A 13909-nucleotide genomic window follows, 5' to 3' on the forward strand; every position below is an offset into this window, starting at 1 on the left:
GTCCAGTGTTTGAACACGCAAACAGATATTGACAGAGAGTGCCTCTGACTCCCACCATTCACAGTCGGAAACAAAAATTTGGGACCACAACGTGTGATGCAGCAGCCGCTCGAAAACGATCAGCCGAGTGCAGCACCCGTGTGGGCAAGAGCTCGCGAAATTCCTCCAAGCAGCGGATAGTTCAGGGTTGTTTGGTGTCCAGTGTGTGAACACGCAAACAGATATTGACAGAGAGTGCCTCTGACTCCCACCATTCACAGTCGGAAACAAAAATTTGGACCACAACCTGTGATGCAGCGGCCGCTCGAAAACGATCAGCCGAGTGCAGCACCCGTGTGGGCAAGAGCTCGCGAAATTCCTCCAAGCAGCGGATAGTTCAGGGTTGTTTGGTGTCCAGTCTGTGAACACGCAAACAGATATTGACAGAGAGTGTCTCTGACTCCCACCATTCACAATCGGAAACAAAAATTTGGACCACAACGTGTGATGCAGCGGCCGCTCGAAAACGATCAGCCGAGTGCAGCACCCGTGTGGGCAAGAGCTCGCGAAATTCCTCCAAGCAGCGGATAATTCAGGGTTGTTTGGTGTCCAGTGTGTGAACACGCAAACAGATATTGACAGAGAGTGTCTCTGACTCCCACCATTCACAATTGGAAACAAAAATTTGGACCACAACCTGTGATGCAGCGGCCGCTCGAAAACGATCAGCCGAGTGCAGCACCCGTGTGGGCAAGAGCTCGCGAAATTCCTCCAAGCAGCGGATAATTCGGGGTTGTTTGGTGTCCAGTGTGTGAACACGCAAACAGATAGTGACAGAGAGCGTCTCTGACCCCCACCATTCATAATTGGAAACAGAAATTTGGACCACAACGTGTGATGCAGCGGCCGCTCGAAAACGATCAGCCGAGTGCAGCACCCGTGTGGACAAGAGCTCGCGAAATTCCTCCAAGCAGCGGATAGTTCAGGGTTGTTTGGTGTCCAGTGTGTGAACACGCAAACAGATAGTGACAGAGAGTGTCTCTGACTCCCACCATTCATAATTGGAAACAGAAATTTCGACCACTATAGGCGATGCAACGGTCGGTGTCGTTGGTGAGAGATGGGTGGCACGATCGACACAGAGCTGCTTGTGGTCTGCAGGGCTTTGCAGACGGTCGAAGAGTGGGTGTGGGTCGTATCCTGCCGGTGGGCACAGCTGTCATTCGGGGCACAATGTCCGGATCGGAAACAGGATTACAGTCCTCGCCTGACCGACAAGCGACTGTCACGCGGTGTGCGCGCCTTCCTGTGCCCTCTGGGCATCCTTCTAGTACGTTGGTCCGACTGGAGTGAGGATGTCCACGTGCTAGGCATCGGCGCGGTTTTGCGGGAGGGATCGTCCCATGACGGTGTCCGCGTCCGCTGTCACGTTGCGTGAGACTCAGCAGTGTCATGGGGAAAATGTGAAGCCAGCTGTACGACCTCGATCCACCAGTGAAAGCGGTACGGTACAAATCTTTTCGATGACGTCGTCGTGCACCTCCAGCGGGCCAAGGCGGAGTGATTCCATCGCCGAGAGGGAGTCTGTGGCGGCAGGAACTCGTGTGGGCGATTGGGATGCTGCTGCCAGGCGGGAAACTGGGAAGTGTCTGAGGCAATGCTCGGTGGCAGGACGCTCCGCTCGGCAGGAGCATGCAAGGCTGCCAGCAGCTGTGCGGTGGTGCCCCACAGGCAGACCGGCTGTCCGGAGAGTCGAGTGGCAGTGCAGCGGATCCAGAGGCATGCTCAGCGAGAGACGACGAGCCGTCCGTCCAGCGGCCTGCGTCATACAGTCCCAGAGGTGCAGGCCGGTTCAAGGACCGATCGTCTGACACTGTCCGGGGTCTCTTGGGCGTGCCGTGGCTGGAGGACGCCCACCCCGTCGCAGCTCACAGTGTCGCAGATGAAAATCCGGTGCTCAGCATGAGGGGCGCGGATGCGGTGCGGGAAGATCCCAAGGTGCCTACAGACGCGTCGCATTCCGTCAAGTACGGCATCTCCCAGCAGTAGAATGGTCGTCACTGCCCTCCCAGGTATCGACTAAGGAATGGTTTCCGAGCATACTGCGCCACGCTCTTCCTCAATATACCAAAGAAGTGTGAGGCGTTCGTGCTGTGTGGGTTCGAGGAACCCAACAATCCTCCGCAGCGGTGCTAGATTGGCTGCCAGGTGGACAAAAGTATCCTTCTTTGATGCGCGTGGGCCGAGCGATGCCGTGCAGCTGTCGCGGTGCCGCACTTCCAGGCTGTGGAGGTAATTGGAGGCCGGACACGGAGCAGTTGTCTCGACACCGTGGTGCAACGCACTGTGAACGCACCCAACGAGAAAGGACCGCATGGTGCTGCTGCGGCGCCCCAGCTCCTGCGCCCAGCCACGGTCGACAGCAAAGGGGCACGAACTGCTGTGCAGCGGCGATGACGTGCAAACCAAAATTGAGGTGTCGATCAGTCGCATCGCCGAGCAGACGCACCGGGTGGGATTTGACGCGTGGCCTCCCACCGCCCAGACGATAGTCGGCCGTGTCCTCGTCAGACTGTCGGTGTGAGGCGGTGCAGAACAGAGCGGCCCCGCTCCTGTCCGCGCTGATTATCGGGCTGTGCTCGGCAGCCCATGTGGCCACAAGGAACACGGCATTTGGCATTGCCGCAGCACGGACACGGATGTCCGCACCCAAAAAAACAAGCGTGCGGTCGTCAGCGTGAATGAACGCCGACGCAAAGTGAATGCTGTCCAGGCGGCGCAGCAGACAATCCACGTGGCGGTGGAGTAGGAGCTGGGGCCGCACAACGCTGCATTGAGCTGCCACGGCTGAGGTGAGCTGCTGTCGGGAATATTGCTCGCGATCACTCACCCCAACGCAGCCGCCTCGCAGGTGATTGCGCTACCAGCGTTGGGCGCGACGGCAGAGACGTGGGAGCCCGCCGAGCACAGCCAGCAATCGCCCATCGTCAACGGTGTCGAACGCAGTCGAGGTGCCAATCGGGACGGCGAGAGAGCGGCAACGGCAACGGAGCAGCGCGGAACGATGCCCCTGCGACGCTCGCACCCCACAGCGATGCACCCGCTCAGCCCTCGTGCCGCTTCGTCACTCACAGGCGTCACCAACTCCGAGGCCGCGCGTCGTGGCGTGGATACAGGCTGACATCGGCGGTGTGCCAGCAGTGCTGACAGGCGGCGGTGGATCAGTCCTTCGCTCACACCTAGCAGGACACAGAGCAGCGTGAGTGGCCGACGACTCTCTCCGAGCGGCATGTGTCCCTCCCGTTTCTGCGGATGGAAGTGGTGTCCCCATTTCCCAGGAGCCTCGCAGGCTGCCGTCAGAGAGGTATTGATCATCGTTCTGTGCGAGCAGCAGGCAGCGGGTGTAAGATGGCGCAGAAACACATTCAATACGCCGACGGGGCCACGCCACGCAAAGCGTCGTAGGTGGCCAATTCAAGCGCATACGGCATGAAGGACCAATCCATATCCCGGTCACCAGGGGGCACGCAAGCACAAGGTGTGCAGAAAACAGTGGGGACCGCAGCACGTGAGACGCGGACAGTGTGACGGACGAGCGGGTTGCCCGCTGCAGAGACAGAGCACAGACGCGGTCCCAACAGCACAGCACAGCCGATCTCAGAGGGCGGGGACGTGGCGCTGCCATGCCTCGGAGCATCACAGGCTTGGGCTCGAGAGGGCACCAAGATTTTTCGCACGGACCTCTGGCAGCATGGAGAAAACACGGCGAAGGGTATGATTGCGGTCCTCCCATTTGCGGAGAGCTTCAGCTCGGGCAGGCTGCCTCCGGGTGAGGCTGTGTGTGCTTTGCATGCTGCTTCTGCGACGACCTCGGCTTGCACCATTCCGTGTGTCCACATCGTTTTGGGGCTGTCACGGCTGCCGCACGGGGTATGGCGCTCAGCTGCTCGCACGATGCCTCTGCGGATGTCCAACCATGTGGGTGCGATGGCAAGGAGTGTTTCACACAACGAGGTCAAAGCAGGCCAATACGCTTTGCGCAGGGCGAATGCGGCTTTCTTCCGTTGAGGCAGCGTGTTGGCTAGTCGCGGGATGCCGTCATCCATCCCCACCAAGTAAGATATCAAGCGGTGGTCCGAATCCATGTAGGGGGTGGATTTCCAGTGGGTGATGCGTAGCACGCGATACGCAGTCACGTCAGGGGACGAGACATTACGATGTGTGATCCGTGTTGCCTACGTCGGGTCATTTGCCGGCTCAAAATTCATATCAAGCAAAATAGCGGCAAAGTCCCCTCCTCCAGTCGTTGGTGGTGTTTGTGACTGTCCCAGAGTCCATGATGCAAATTCAGTTTACCCGCGATAATCGCTGCGGGGCCAAGCGACAAACGATATTGATAAATGCGGATTATTGACCAATTGTTGTGGGAGGGTTGTAGAGGTTCACCACGCAAATGCTGGGACAGCCCGGTGGAAATACACGGACAGCAATGGTCTCCAGGAGGTCTTTGCCAGGGAGCGTCAGGCGCTCGCACGGCAGAGAGTGGCGCACCAGAGTGGCAACGCCACCACCGCACCCAGTGCGGCCTCAAGAAAGCTATTACAGCCATATAGTCTTGCCGCTGTGGCACTTCGATTATTTGTTGCCTGGAGAAGAACAATGTCAGGTTGGGGCAGCTCCAATCGCACAGCAAACGCAATATTTTTTACGGACGAGAGGCCTGCAATGTTACGCTGCCAAATAGTGATGTAGCCATCCACCTCGGGGCCGGAATTCTTGTGGACGCCACCGCAACGGGTAATATCAACGGAATGACCGCAGCGAAACGGTCGTGCAGTTTTGTCCGACAGTCTGCAGGCAGACCGCTTCACCTCCCCGCACCGGGCATGGCGTGGTACCTTCTCGAGGGGTGGAGTCGTATTGGTCTCCGTCGTGCTCGCAGCAACGCACCGTTGCGGAGTTCCTATATGCAACCAGAGCTCTAGCACAGCGACAAGTGGCGGACCTCACTGCTGGGGGCCCAGGAAAAGTCGCAGTGCCTCCTGCTTTCACACGGGTCCTTGTTGAAGTCTTGATGCGGACAAGCACCCATCGGTTATTCAAAACAACGCCGTACACCGCGACGCATCCTGCGCTGTGAGACGCACGACCTTCACTACAACCGGAGTCGTCCACGCGCCGTCGGTACGCACCACATCCAAAAGAAAAAAGCAGGGATGCGTCAGGGTGACAGCAACGCTTCCGCTGGAAAATCGCATCACAGGCACCATAACAAACAGCACCAGAAACACTGCAAGCCACGGGTTAACGTGGACCAACTGAGGCATGGCGTATGTCGAAGGAAAAACTTAGTGGCCTGACAAGGATAAAAAAGGCTGACACTTCAAAACAAAAAAAACGATATGGAAATATCAAAAGAAGATTAAAGTTTCCACAGTCAAAGCATGCCGCCAATCAAAGAAAAGGATTGAACGGGTGCTCTCAACCACAAAACAATGAAAAACAAAACAAAAAGCCGAAGCGTGGGACGACCAGCGCACACACTCTCATTGCTCTCGTAAAGCAAAACACACACACAGGGAGAGAGAGAGAGAGAGGTCGCCCACTCAATGCAATAAAAACAAAACAGAAACAGTTACGGTGCTCCGCCCATGCAGCCAGGCAGGACGGCAGCGGTGCGTGTCGTGCAAAAGAGAGCACCAACGGGCCTGCATGGGTGTGCATGCAATATATACAATGGGCACATTATGTGTGTGCTTCGTGGGATGAGGTGAGGGCGAGAGTCCATGCAAGGGGAAACACAGAGAGTGGGTGAAAGACGAGTGTGTGTGCGGGCGGTGCATGGCGCTCTCTCACTCACTCTCACGCGGCCACCACCGCAGCAGCAACCGCACACGGAACAAGAAGAAGAAGCAAAAGAGGGGAGGTGGTGTGGGAGACCGCGGTGCTGCCGTCACTATCACCAGGTGTCGTATCATTTTTTTTGGCGACGGTGGTGGCTGTTGTTTCTGCTCTTTGTGGTTCTGTCTCACTGGCTGTAAGAGCATCGTTGGTATTACCAGTTTCGGGACTGATGTTGTGTTCTTTGGAGGCAGGCCGTTCATCGGTGTCATCATCCTTGCCCTCCTTTTCGTGGGCATCTCCACTGTCAGTTGTAGAGATGGGTGTTGCTGTTGTTTTTCCTGGGTTGTCGGTAACTGCATTCTTCATTAAATCCGCTGGGGCTTTTTCATGACGTTTTCGTTCTGGCACTTTATCCCCTAAAGATGTTTCCAGTGCTTCGGGCTCCGTTTTAGTTGGTAACGGCAAGTTTTCTAGCGGTTGATCCTTCTTATTCCGTGATTCCGTTGGTGCTGGTAGACCTCCCTTCTCTGGTGGATCGGCCGGCGTTTGTGTCACTTCTGGTGATGTTATTATTTGTGGCTGCGGTGGTGGTGGTGCAGGTTGGTTGCTGGAAGGACCTGTGGTTCCCATTTCACGCTGCTTTACACCTTCTCCAGGTGCACCACGAACAACTTGATTTACTGCCTTTTCTATTGTATGAGAGGACTGTTCCTGTGCCTTGGGTAGTGTCTGTTCCAGTGCCTTCAATTCGGGCGACAAGTGTCCTGCAGATATTTCTTCTGACTTCGGATCCTTTTCCGGGGATTTCCTGCTCTTAGCAGATAAAGTACCGCTGAGAGTATTTGAATCAACAACATCGTTGAGAATGGGGGATGAGGACAAATCATCAGGGGAAAGAGAATCCGAATGACCACGAACATCTTCCCTGTCGCCACCGAAATTGTTAACAATACCTCCACTTCCACCAGAACCACCGCCACCAGCAGTGCCCTCATTTAAAATTTGACTTGACTGGGAATCAGTGTCGACGGTATTAGAAACGTCTTCGTCATCCGAAGCTTCTGCAGTAGTGATGAGCAAAATAGAACGCATTGCCAGCCCGACTTCGGTTTTATCACATCCGCTCGACAAATAAGACATTTTCCCTCCAAACCCTCCTGACGCCATGCAGCCACCAACTGCGTTGTTGAGAGTACCCCTCGCATAAACACCGCCGGCACCGCACCACAGCACGCAGAGGCCACACACCAGCAGCACACGGCCAGTCATCATCATCGCCATCACTCCTGTCACTTGCGTGCAGCCTTCAGCACAAACTAACTCCCCGTCAACGCAGACTGAAAGCAAAAAAAGGAGAGATATAGCACAGTAAAAAACACTAGCAGAAGCAGCACGCAATTCATGAAAAATATTGAGCCAATGAAGACGCAAGAAACGATCAACGTCAGGCTATAATTTGAATAAAAAATAAAAAATAAAAAAATAAACAAAGCAAAATTAAACAGGCACCAATAAAATAAAAATAATAATAATAAAAAAACTGAATTCAATTGGCACAGTGCACATGCGCCCATCCTCTACAGTGCATCATTGTAAACAGTTGTGTGCGTGTCATGCATATGAATGTGTGTGAGATGCGTTCAACGTGGTGGATGTGGGAAGCAACGCGGAGCACACAGCGGGGCAGAAGAAGCAAAAAAAGCAATCAACATAATTACTCTTACTTTATACATCGGACCACAGTAGACGTACACGTGTCCCCGTGGCAACACTTAGCCACGCACAACCCACGCTCCCTTTCAGCCCACAGCGGTGCACGCCAGCGCGGATACGGCGAGCAGCAGCGGGACACACACCCACGCAGAGCTGCTGAGGCTGCCGTCGATTTCGCGAAGACGTGACGGTGCGTGGGTGGTCGTCGTGGTTGGTGCATCTGTAGTCGTCGTCGTTTTTGCCTGTACCTTAACGTCAGCCACATTTTTTTCCTTTGCCGTACCAAAATGTTTAGTCTCTGCATTCTCAGTGGTTTTGTTTCCTTCGCCGGCCGCTCAACCTTGAGGCCCTTCCACACCGGACGCACATTGTGACTGTTCCGCACCGCTTCCCAAGCTTCTTGACCCTGGCGTAGTGGTCCCACGTGATCCCTCTGGAGTACTGGCGATTGTGTGGGAGTCATTACCTCCACCAGCGACCGTCACGCACACGGACGTGCAGCAGCAGCACAAGAGCGCAAGGACCAACACGGTGCACACCACACGGAGCCGCACCGTCACCATCGTCACCATCGCAGTCATCGTCACCCGTGGTGGAGTCACTGGAGTCAGTGAGCTGATCCGTGAGTCAGAAGGAAAAGGAATGGAACAGGAGGGAGAGGGACGGAGTGCAGCGAATACAGCGAGAGAGAGCAGACAACATGAGGAGAGGGCAGCAGGCCCAGCCGCACAGTTCACACACCACAAGACGGCATCCACGCAACGAAGGCACACAACGCCAGCAGCCACCCACCATGCAGGAGGACAACACATCCACCACCATCTCCCCCAGCTCATCGCTACAGCCCCAGAGAAATGTCAAAAACCCGCGGCCACCACACAACGCACACGGAGCGAGCACCCACCACACCAGCCACACGCGCCAGTGGACCCTCATCCATCCATGACGCGGCACCAAAATTTCCAGCCATCCCGCCCTCAATGGGACACGGAGCCCAACTCAACGCAGCCACACGCGGTGCATCACACCCGCAGGAAAAGACACTCGGGCTGCGCACTCCCTCTCCTCCCTTCGCCTCATAGCCACGGAAGAAGACAACAGCCGCCACACGCAACTGCCAGCATGCACTACAAAAGGAGCATTCAAATCCACTGCAATGTGCATCTTGTGTGTGTGTGGTTGTGTGCCTGCAGAAACACAAAGCAAAGAAGTAGAAAAGAGGGAGCAGAGTATGTGGAGAGACGCACAACAAAAATGTACAGCAGAGACGCATAACGGAAACAAATAGAAGAAGACCGCTCAAACTCATGACTGCACTGCAGCCCAGGCAGTGGCAACCCACACACGATTTATTTAAAACAAAAAGAAAACGTTCCCCTTCGTCTTATATAAACCCCATCACACAAAATAATTACAAATGAAAAAGAAATCGTCCATTACTGTTCCACACAAATTTAAAAATCGCCTGGCTGCCGTGTGGCCACACCAAACTGTCTGTATATATTTTGCCCGGAAAAGAAAATTGAAAAGATGGTTGCGTGTGTTTCAACCGTCTGACCCTCCAAAGGCACCTCAATGACGTCAAATATTTCCACCGCATGGCACCCACAACACAATCGCGTGGCATAAACTACCGCCTTGCAGCACCCCATGCAATGCGGCAATCGAAAACCGTCTCGAACACGGCGTGCAACAAAGGTACCGAAAGAAGGCGCAGCAAATACCCTCCACATCTCAGCAGTTCCAATCATCCAGTAAAAGGCAGGAGCACCAGACAGCACCCACGGACTCACCGAATATGGCATCAAAAGGCAGCGAGATGCTAGATGCCGAAAGGCTCGCATTTCTTCCCCCCTGACACTTCCAAAAATGAATGCAACTGCCATGCCCTGCGGCCTCTCGACCCCTTCGAGACAACGTTGCGGCCACATGGCGACGGCTCAATGTGGCTGGCAATCAGGTCCAGTCGTCGCGGCAAAACAGTACAGAAAGTAGGGTGGTGGGCCCGCACATTTGCCCCTTTGATGCCTGCCTCAGCTGCAAGAGTGAAACTCGTCTTCCCAACAGCCGCGCTTCGGGTGTCTGAAACACCTGCCCTCACACCGGCGATGACATCTGCAAGCGCCTGTAATTCCTCAACACCGCCCGTCAAAAAAAAAAAGAAAAAACCGGCACTCAAACCCTGCAGCCGCACATCCCTCGTAACCATCTGCAAACTCGTTGTCCTGCAGAAACACCCGAACAACATAACAAGAAGGCCGTGCATTGCTGGCAAAGGACAAGAACACGTTGCTTTCATCCTGCAAAAGATGATTTTGCCTCCTGCGTAACGCGGCCACAAGTACGTGGTGCGCCAACACCGAAGCGGTGGGCATGTTGCCCCATGACCCTCCCTCACCACAGGGGTCCAAGAAGTGCAACAGACCATCCTCTCACCAAAGAAAAGGCCGAATGGAGCGAACACTGCAGTGTGCGGACCACCCAGCAGAAACACCCTCAGAGAACGAATGCTCTTGAATGCCCTTCAGAAAAAGCCAGCGGGTTGGCCGTGAAGCAAACAAACACCGGAGAGCCACCTGCTGTGCACGCATCCAATGACGCAATTGGGAGCGCAATGTTGCAGGGCACATCAACCACCCCGTTCTCGTCTCCGTCTGTGCCGGCACGACAGTCCTGCCATCGCACTTCGCCCTCACAAAGTATTCCACAGGGTCCTTTGAACCAGAGACAACCACACGGCAATATGCCGCCGGATGAGTGCTCTCCATACCGCACAAAATAAAATTTTCCCCACGTCGAGGACCGCAGTGAAAACGAGCATAACGATGAGCAACACGAGGGTTCTCTGTGCCCTAATTCATCACAACACTCTATCCTCCGTTGGTTCAGGCCTCTGCCACACGACGAGGCACAGATGTAACATCATTTACACGCAACAGAGTGAAATCCGCAAGAACATTGTCATACAGGACGCAACAACCACCAGCCCACTCAGCAGCCGTTGTGGCCATATTCCGCGAAACATGATCCACGCCCACAGGGAAATTTGTTTTCCAGTTGAACAAATAATTGTTGGGCCAAGCAACGTGGGCCCAAGAACGACGGCACCAGTCGATATTAGACCTTGAAGCCGCCAGTGAGAGCCATTGATTGGAATAAACACCAAAGCCACCAACGGCCAAAAAGAACTGCGAAAAGGCACTCGTACTTCAATCAAAGAACGGATTCGTCTCGTCCAGGAAGAAGAAATAATAAATAATATTTTTCCTCCTCACAGTGCCTTCCAGCAATAAAAAACCATCATGCGATCCGCCCTATCGGCATTACTCAGGAGCACAAGACATGTGCAATGCGTAGAGGGCTCTGCAATCAGGCGGATGAGAGATGCTCCACGGTGGCAAACAGACTCCTCACAGGCCAAGCATCAACCAGTCGCGAGCAGCATGTCTCTTCATGGGCTCGCCGTTTTGGTTCCAACCGAGACGGAAAGCCTTCGTCGCTCAGCACCAACCCCGCGTTGCGAAGTGTCGTCACATAAAGCAAGTGAGGATGGCAGAGCGCATCATCAGGGAAATCGCCCTCAAGTGTGGGAAACGGCATCGTACCCGCCGGAAAAAGGTGCGCATGATGTCCCTCCACGTCAGCCGCGCAGCCTGTCAGCTGAAGGAAAATTAGGTGAAAAGGAAGTCAACGCACTCACCTCCACCCCAGGCAGTTTTATCAGGAGAATCGAATCATCAAGTCGGGGGCTCCACACTTGTTGAGGGATATTGTGACCCTCTGACACGTCCACGTGCATGTCCACACAATGTCCTACTTCCTTATCTCCCCCTGCATGCGCCCGCATCGTCTCTTAAGCCCCATCCAGGACAGATCAGATGGCGAGTGGCACCTGGTCAGCCAGCGCCGTTCCATTCCTTAAAGTAAAGAAGCTCCCAGCCCCAAAATCACTGGCTATCAATCAATGATGCCGTTAGCACAATGCCTCCTCTGGCCAACGCCATACACCTGTTCCGGAGTACATGTTGTCCCATGCCTCGCTGACGCCACCCTCAGCATCCCCTACAGGTACACCGTGCACTCATTCCCAAAATACGGGTGTGGACTTCACCTCAAGAAAAATACTCAATTTGCCTGAAAACTGCTCGTTGAAAGTTGTCATTGTGTTGGGTGTCGGGGGCAACGCAATCACACGTCGCAGCTCCTCAGGAGATCAAAGAAGATAGCAATCATCATTCAATTGGGATGGGCTTCGCAAACCCCTTGCGACTTTTTGTCCGATGGGGTGCTTCAGTGCGTATGAAACCTTGTCCGTGGGACGGAATGCCTATGCGCTCTAAAAGAGTAAGAACGAACTCACGGGAAAAGAATACGTAACATAACGGAAGCAAAATGCCACAAATAAGACAGAACGGTGGAAAAATTATATGAGGGATATATATACGAAAATAAGCTTTGATCAACGTATAGATATATCGATATGGGTATGAGTATAAAAACGATACTTTATTCTTATTCATTGATGCATGTGTATAGATATGGATATATCCCTTCTCTCCCCTACAATTTGACAGATTGCTTGGTTTCTTGGTTTATTCAATTGCTATTTTATTGGCTGCATATGTATATAGATAGGCATGTAGATATCGGTATGAATATCTATTCAGCGCTGTTGATATATATATATATATATATATACTGTTACTATTATTCCTCGTGTCTCCTAAAATAAATACAAAGGCCCACACGCCAGCCACCATCGCAGAGCACGTCCGCCCAACGATCAGAGATTTAAAAGAGAGCCCGGCACCCGAAGTGGGAGCCGCAGCGGAGGCCGTGAAGCACACACCACCGCTACGCACCCGCCCCGGGGATAGCGCGGTGGCTCGATAATCCGCTGCTGCCAAGAATCAATAAAACAACAAAACACAGAACCAACCAAACATGGACGCTATAAATGAGGAAAGGGAGAGGAGAGCAGCCTGCCAGGAGCAAATACGGCCTGCCGCATCTGCGAGGGGCCTCGTGCCTTCTCACCGCACGGAGGTACTGCCGGGGCAGAGACCTTCCACTTCAAAGTGGAACCACACCAATATTTCCGTGAAGCACGGCTTCCTCACCTCCCCGACGTCCGCTCCATGCTTTTTTCTGGATGCTTGCAGAGCCGGGCAGCGGAGTAAATGCAGACCTGCCTCTCCGCACAGTTCCGGTCGGCCGGTTTTCACAATGTCCGGTCGATGCCCGTGGCGTGCCGTGCGGTAGCGGGTCAGTCAGGCATTGCTGTGGCACGGAAACCCGCATGCTGGACGGCGAAACTAAACTGGTGGTGATCCCATCGGGCTGTCGTCACCGGGCAACGTGCGCCTTCTCGGCGGCCTGACCCCTCTGCCGTCGTGAAACCGACGACAGCGTGACGTTCATCAACGCATGTGTGCGTGCCAATTTAGGCACACGGTGCACTGTTTCTCAATGGTATGCTCCTCCTGTGCAGAGGCGGGGGTTCTGTGTGGGTTTGAAGCTCTTCATGCTGAGGTTCAAGCCTTGCAGCGCGTGGGTATTTAGTCTCCATTTTTAGATTCGTAACATTCTCGTCGTCGGAGAGACTCTGCCGTGTGTGGGTGGTCAATCCCCCGGCACTGCCCGCCTGCCTGTCGCATCAAGGGCATTTATGAAGTGCTTCCTTCTTCGGTGCCGACCGTGGCTCTGTTCTAAAGTGTTCGTGTGCTCGTATGCGGGATGGTGGTCCCGCCCTAGCTTGAGCCCTGAATTCAAAGTACGTGCATCCCAAAGGTGTGGATGCCGTCAGACCGTCATATTCCTGGCAACGCCTCCTATTTGTCAAGGGGAACTCTTGCTTGTGGAATTGCCAAAGATGAATTACGGTTTCGGCTTGCTTTTCGTACGACGCCGTGCGGAAACTGCATGAGAGTGGCTTCGGTCTGGGCTGTGCAGTCTGCGGCGGAGTTGCGATCGGTGTGCCGTCTCTCGCTCTCGTCCTCGCTCAGGTGCTGGGCGGTAATTCCGGTGGGATTTCTGGCGGCTCCGGTTCACCGGGAAAGTCGAATTCCCGCAGCGCCTGGGAGCGCGTAATGCCATGGGCGTCAACCATGTGCGTCACGACACCAGTGCGGCAGCTGCGGTGTTTGCCGCACACCGAACAGTCTGCCGGGCGTCGGATCGTGGCGGGGTGGAGTCCAGCGGGAGGAGGAGGCGTTTCCGTGCGAAATTCTTTGCGTGCATGCTGTGCGGCATCCGCGCCGCACCAACGGCATGTGCGTGGGATGGCGGGCTGCAGTGCTCGTGGCAGTCATCCGTATTGTGTGCGAAACTCCGGTGCAGAAGTGGGCCAGTGCGGCCTCTTCCCCACGAGTGA

General features: G+C 54.5%; 2 protein-coding genes and 2 pseudogenes across 2 annotated transcripts, besides 13 other annotated features; all 4 read right to left on the reverse strand.

Moving 5' to 3' along the window:
- On the reverse strand, positions 1–1038 carry Tc00.1047053509631.11 (uncharacterized protein; the record flags this gene model as incomplete). The annotated part of the gene is made up of 1 exon (XM_812413.1): positions 1–1038. A coding segment is annotated over one exon (1038 nt), but the record flags the coding sequence as incomplete, so codon positions are not given.
- Positions 1–3318: a sequence feature (areas not merged during assembly with more than two copies in the genome that could not be assigned to a particular haplotype).
- Positions 1328–4563: a mobile genetic element.
- Positions 3319–4230: a sequence feature (heterozygous, Esmeraldo-like haplotype).
- Positions 4231–5500: a sequence feature (areas not merged during assembly with more than two copies in the genome that could not be assigned to a particular haplotype).
- Positions 5501–5969: a sequence feature (heterozygous, non-Esmeraldo-like haplotype).
- On the reverse strand, positions 5842–7104 carry Tc00.1047053509631.20 (mucin-associated surface protein (MASP), putative; the record flags this gene model as incomplete). Its single annotated transcript, XM_812406.1, has 1 exon — positions 5842–7104. One exon carries the CDS (start codon positions 7102–7104, stop codon positions 5842–5844), a length of 1263 nt encoding a protein of 420 aa, XP_817499.1.
- Positions 5970–6881: a sequence feature (areas merged during assembly that could not be assigned to a particular haplotype. This can correspond to areas where the two haplotypes were merged or to regions with more than two copies in the genome that were merged during assembly.).
- Positions 6882–6975: a sequence feature (heterozygous, non-Esmeraldo-like haplotype).
- Positions 6976–7524: a sequence feature (haploid, Esmeraldo-like haplotype).
- Positions 7287–7368: a sequence feature (A-rich).
- Positions 7525–9033: a sequence feature (areas not merged during assembly with more than two copies in the genome that could not be assigned to a particular haplotype).
- Tc00.1047053509631.30 lies at positions 7623–8117 on the reverse strand (annotated as a pseudogene).
- Tc00.1047053509631.45 lies at positions 8991–12056 on the reverse strand (annotated as a pseudogene).
- Positions 9034–9390: a sequence feature (haploid, Esmeraldo-like haplotype).
- Positions 9391–13909: part of a sequence feature (areas not merged during assembly with more than two copies in the genome that could not be assigned to a particular haplotype) that runs on past the window's edge.
- Positions 12212–12234: a microsatellite.

This window comes from Trypanosoma cruzi, genomic scaffold (assembly GCF_000209065.1).
Source record: "Trypanosoma cruzi strain CL Brener 1047053516315 genomic scaffold, whole genome shotgun sequence".
NCBI classification, from domain to species: Eukaryota; Euglenozoa; class Kinetoplastea; order Trypanosomatida; family Trypanosomatidae; genus Trypanosoma; species Trypanosoma cruzi.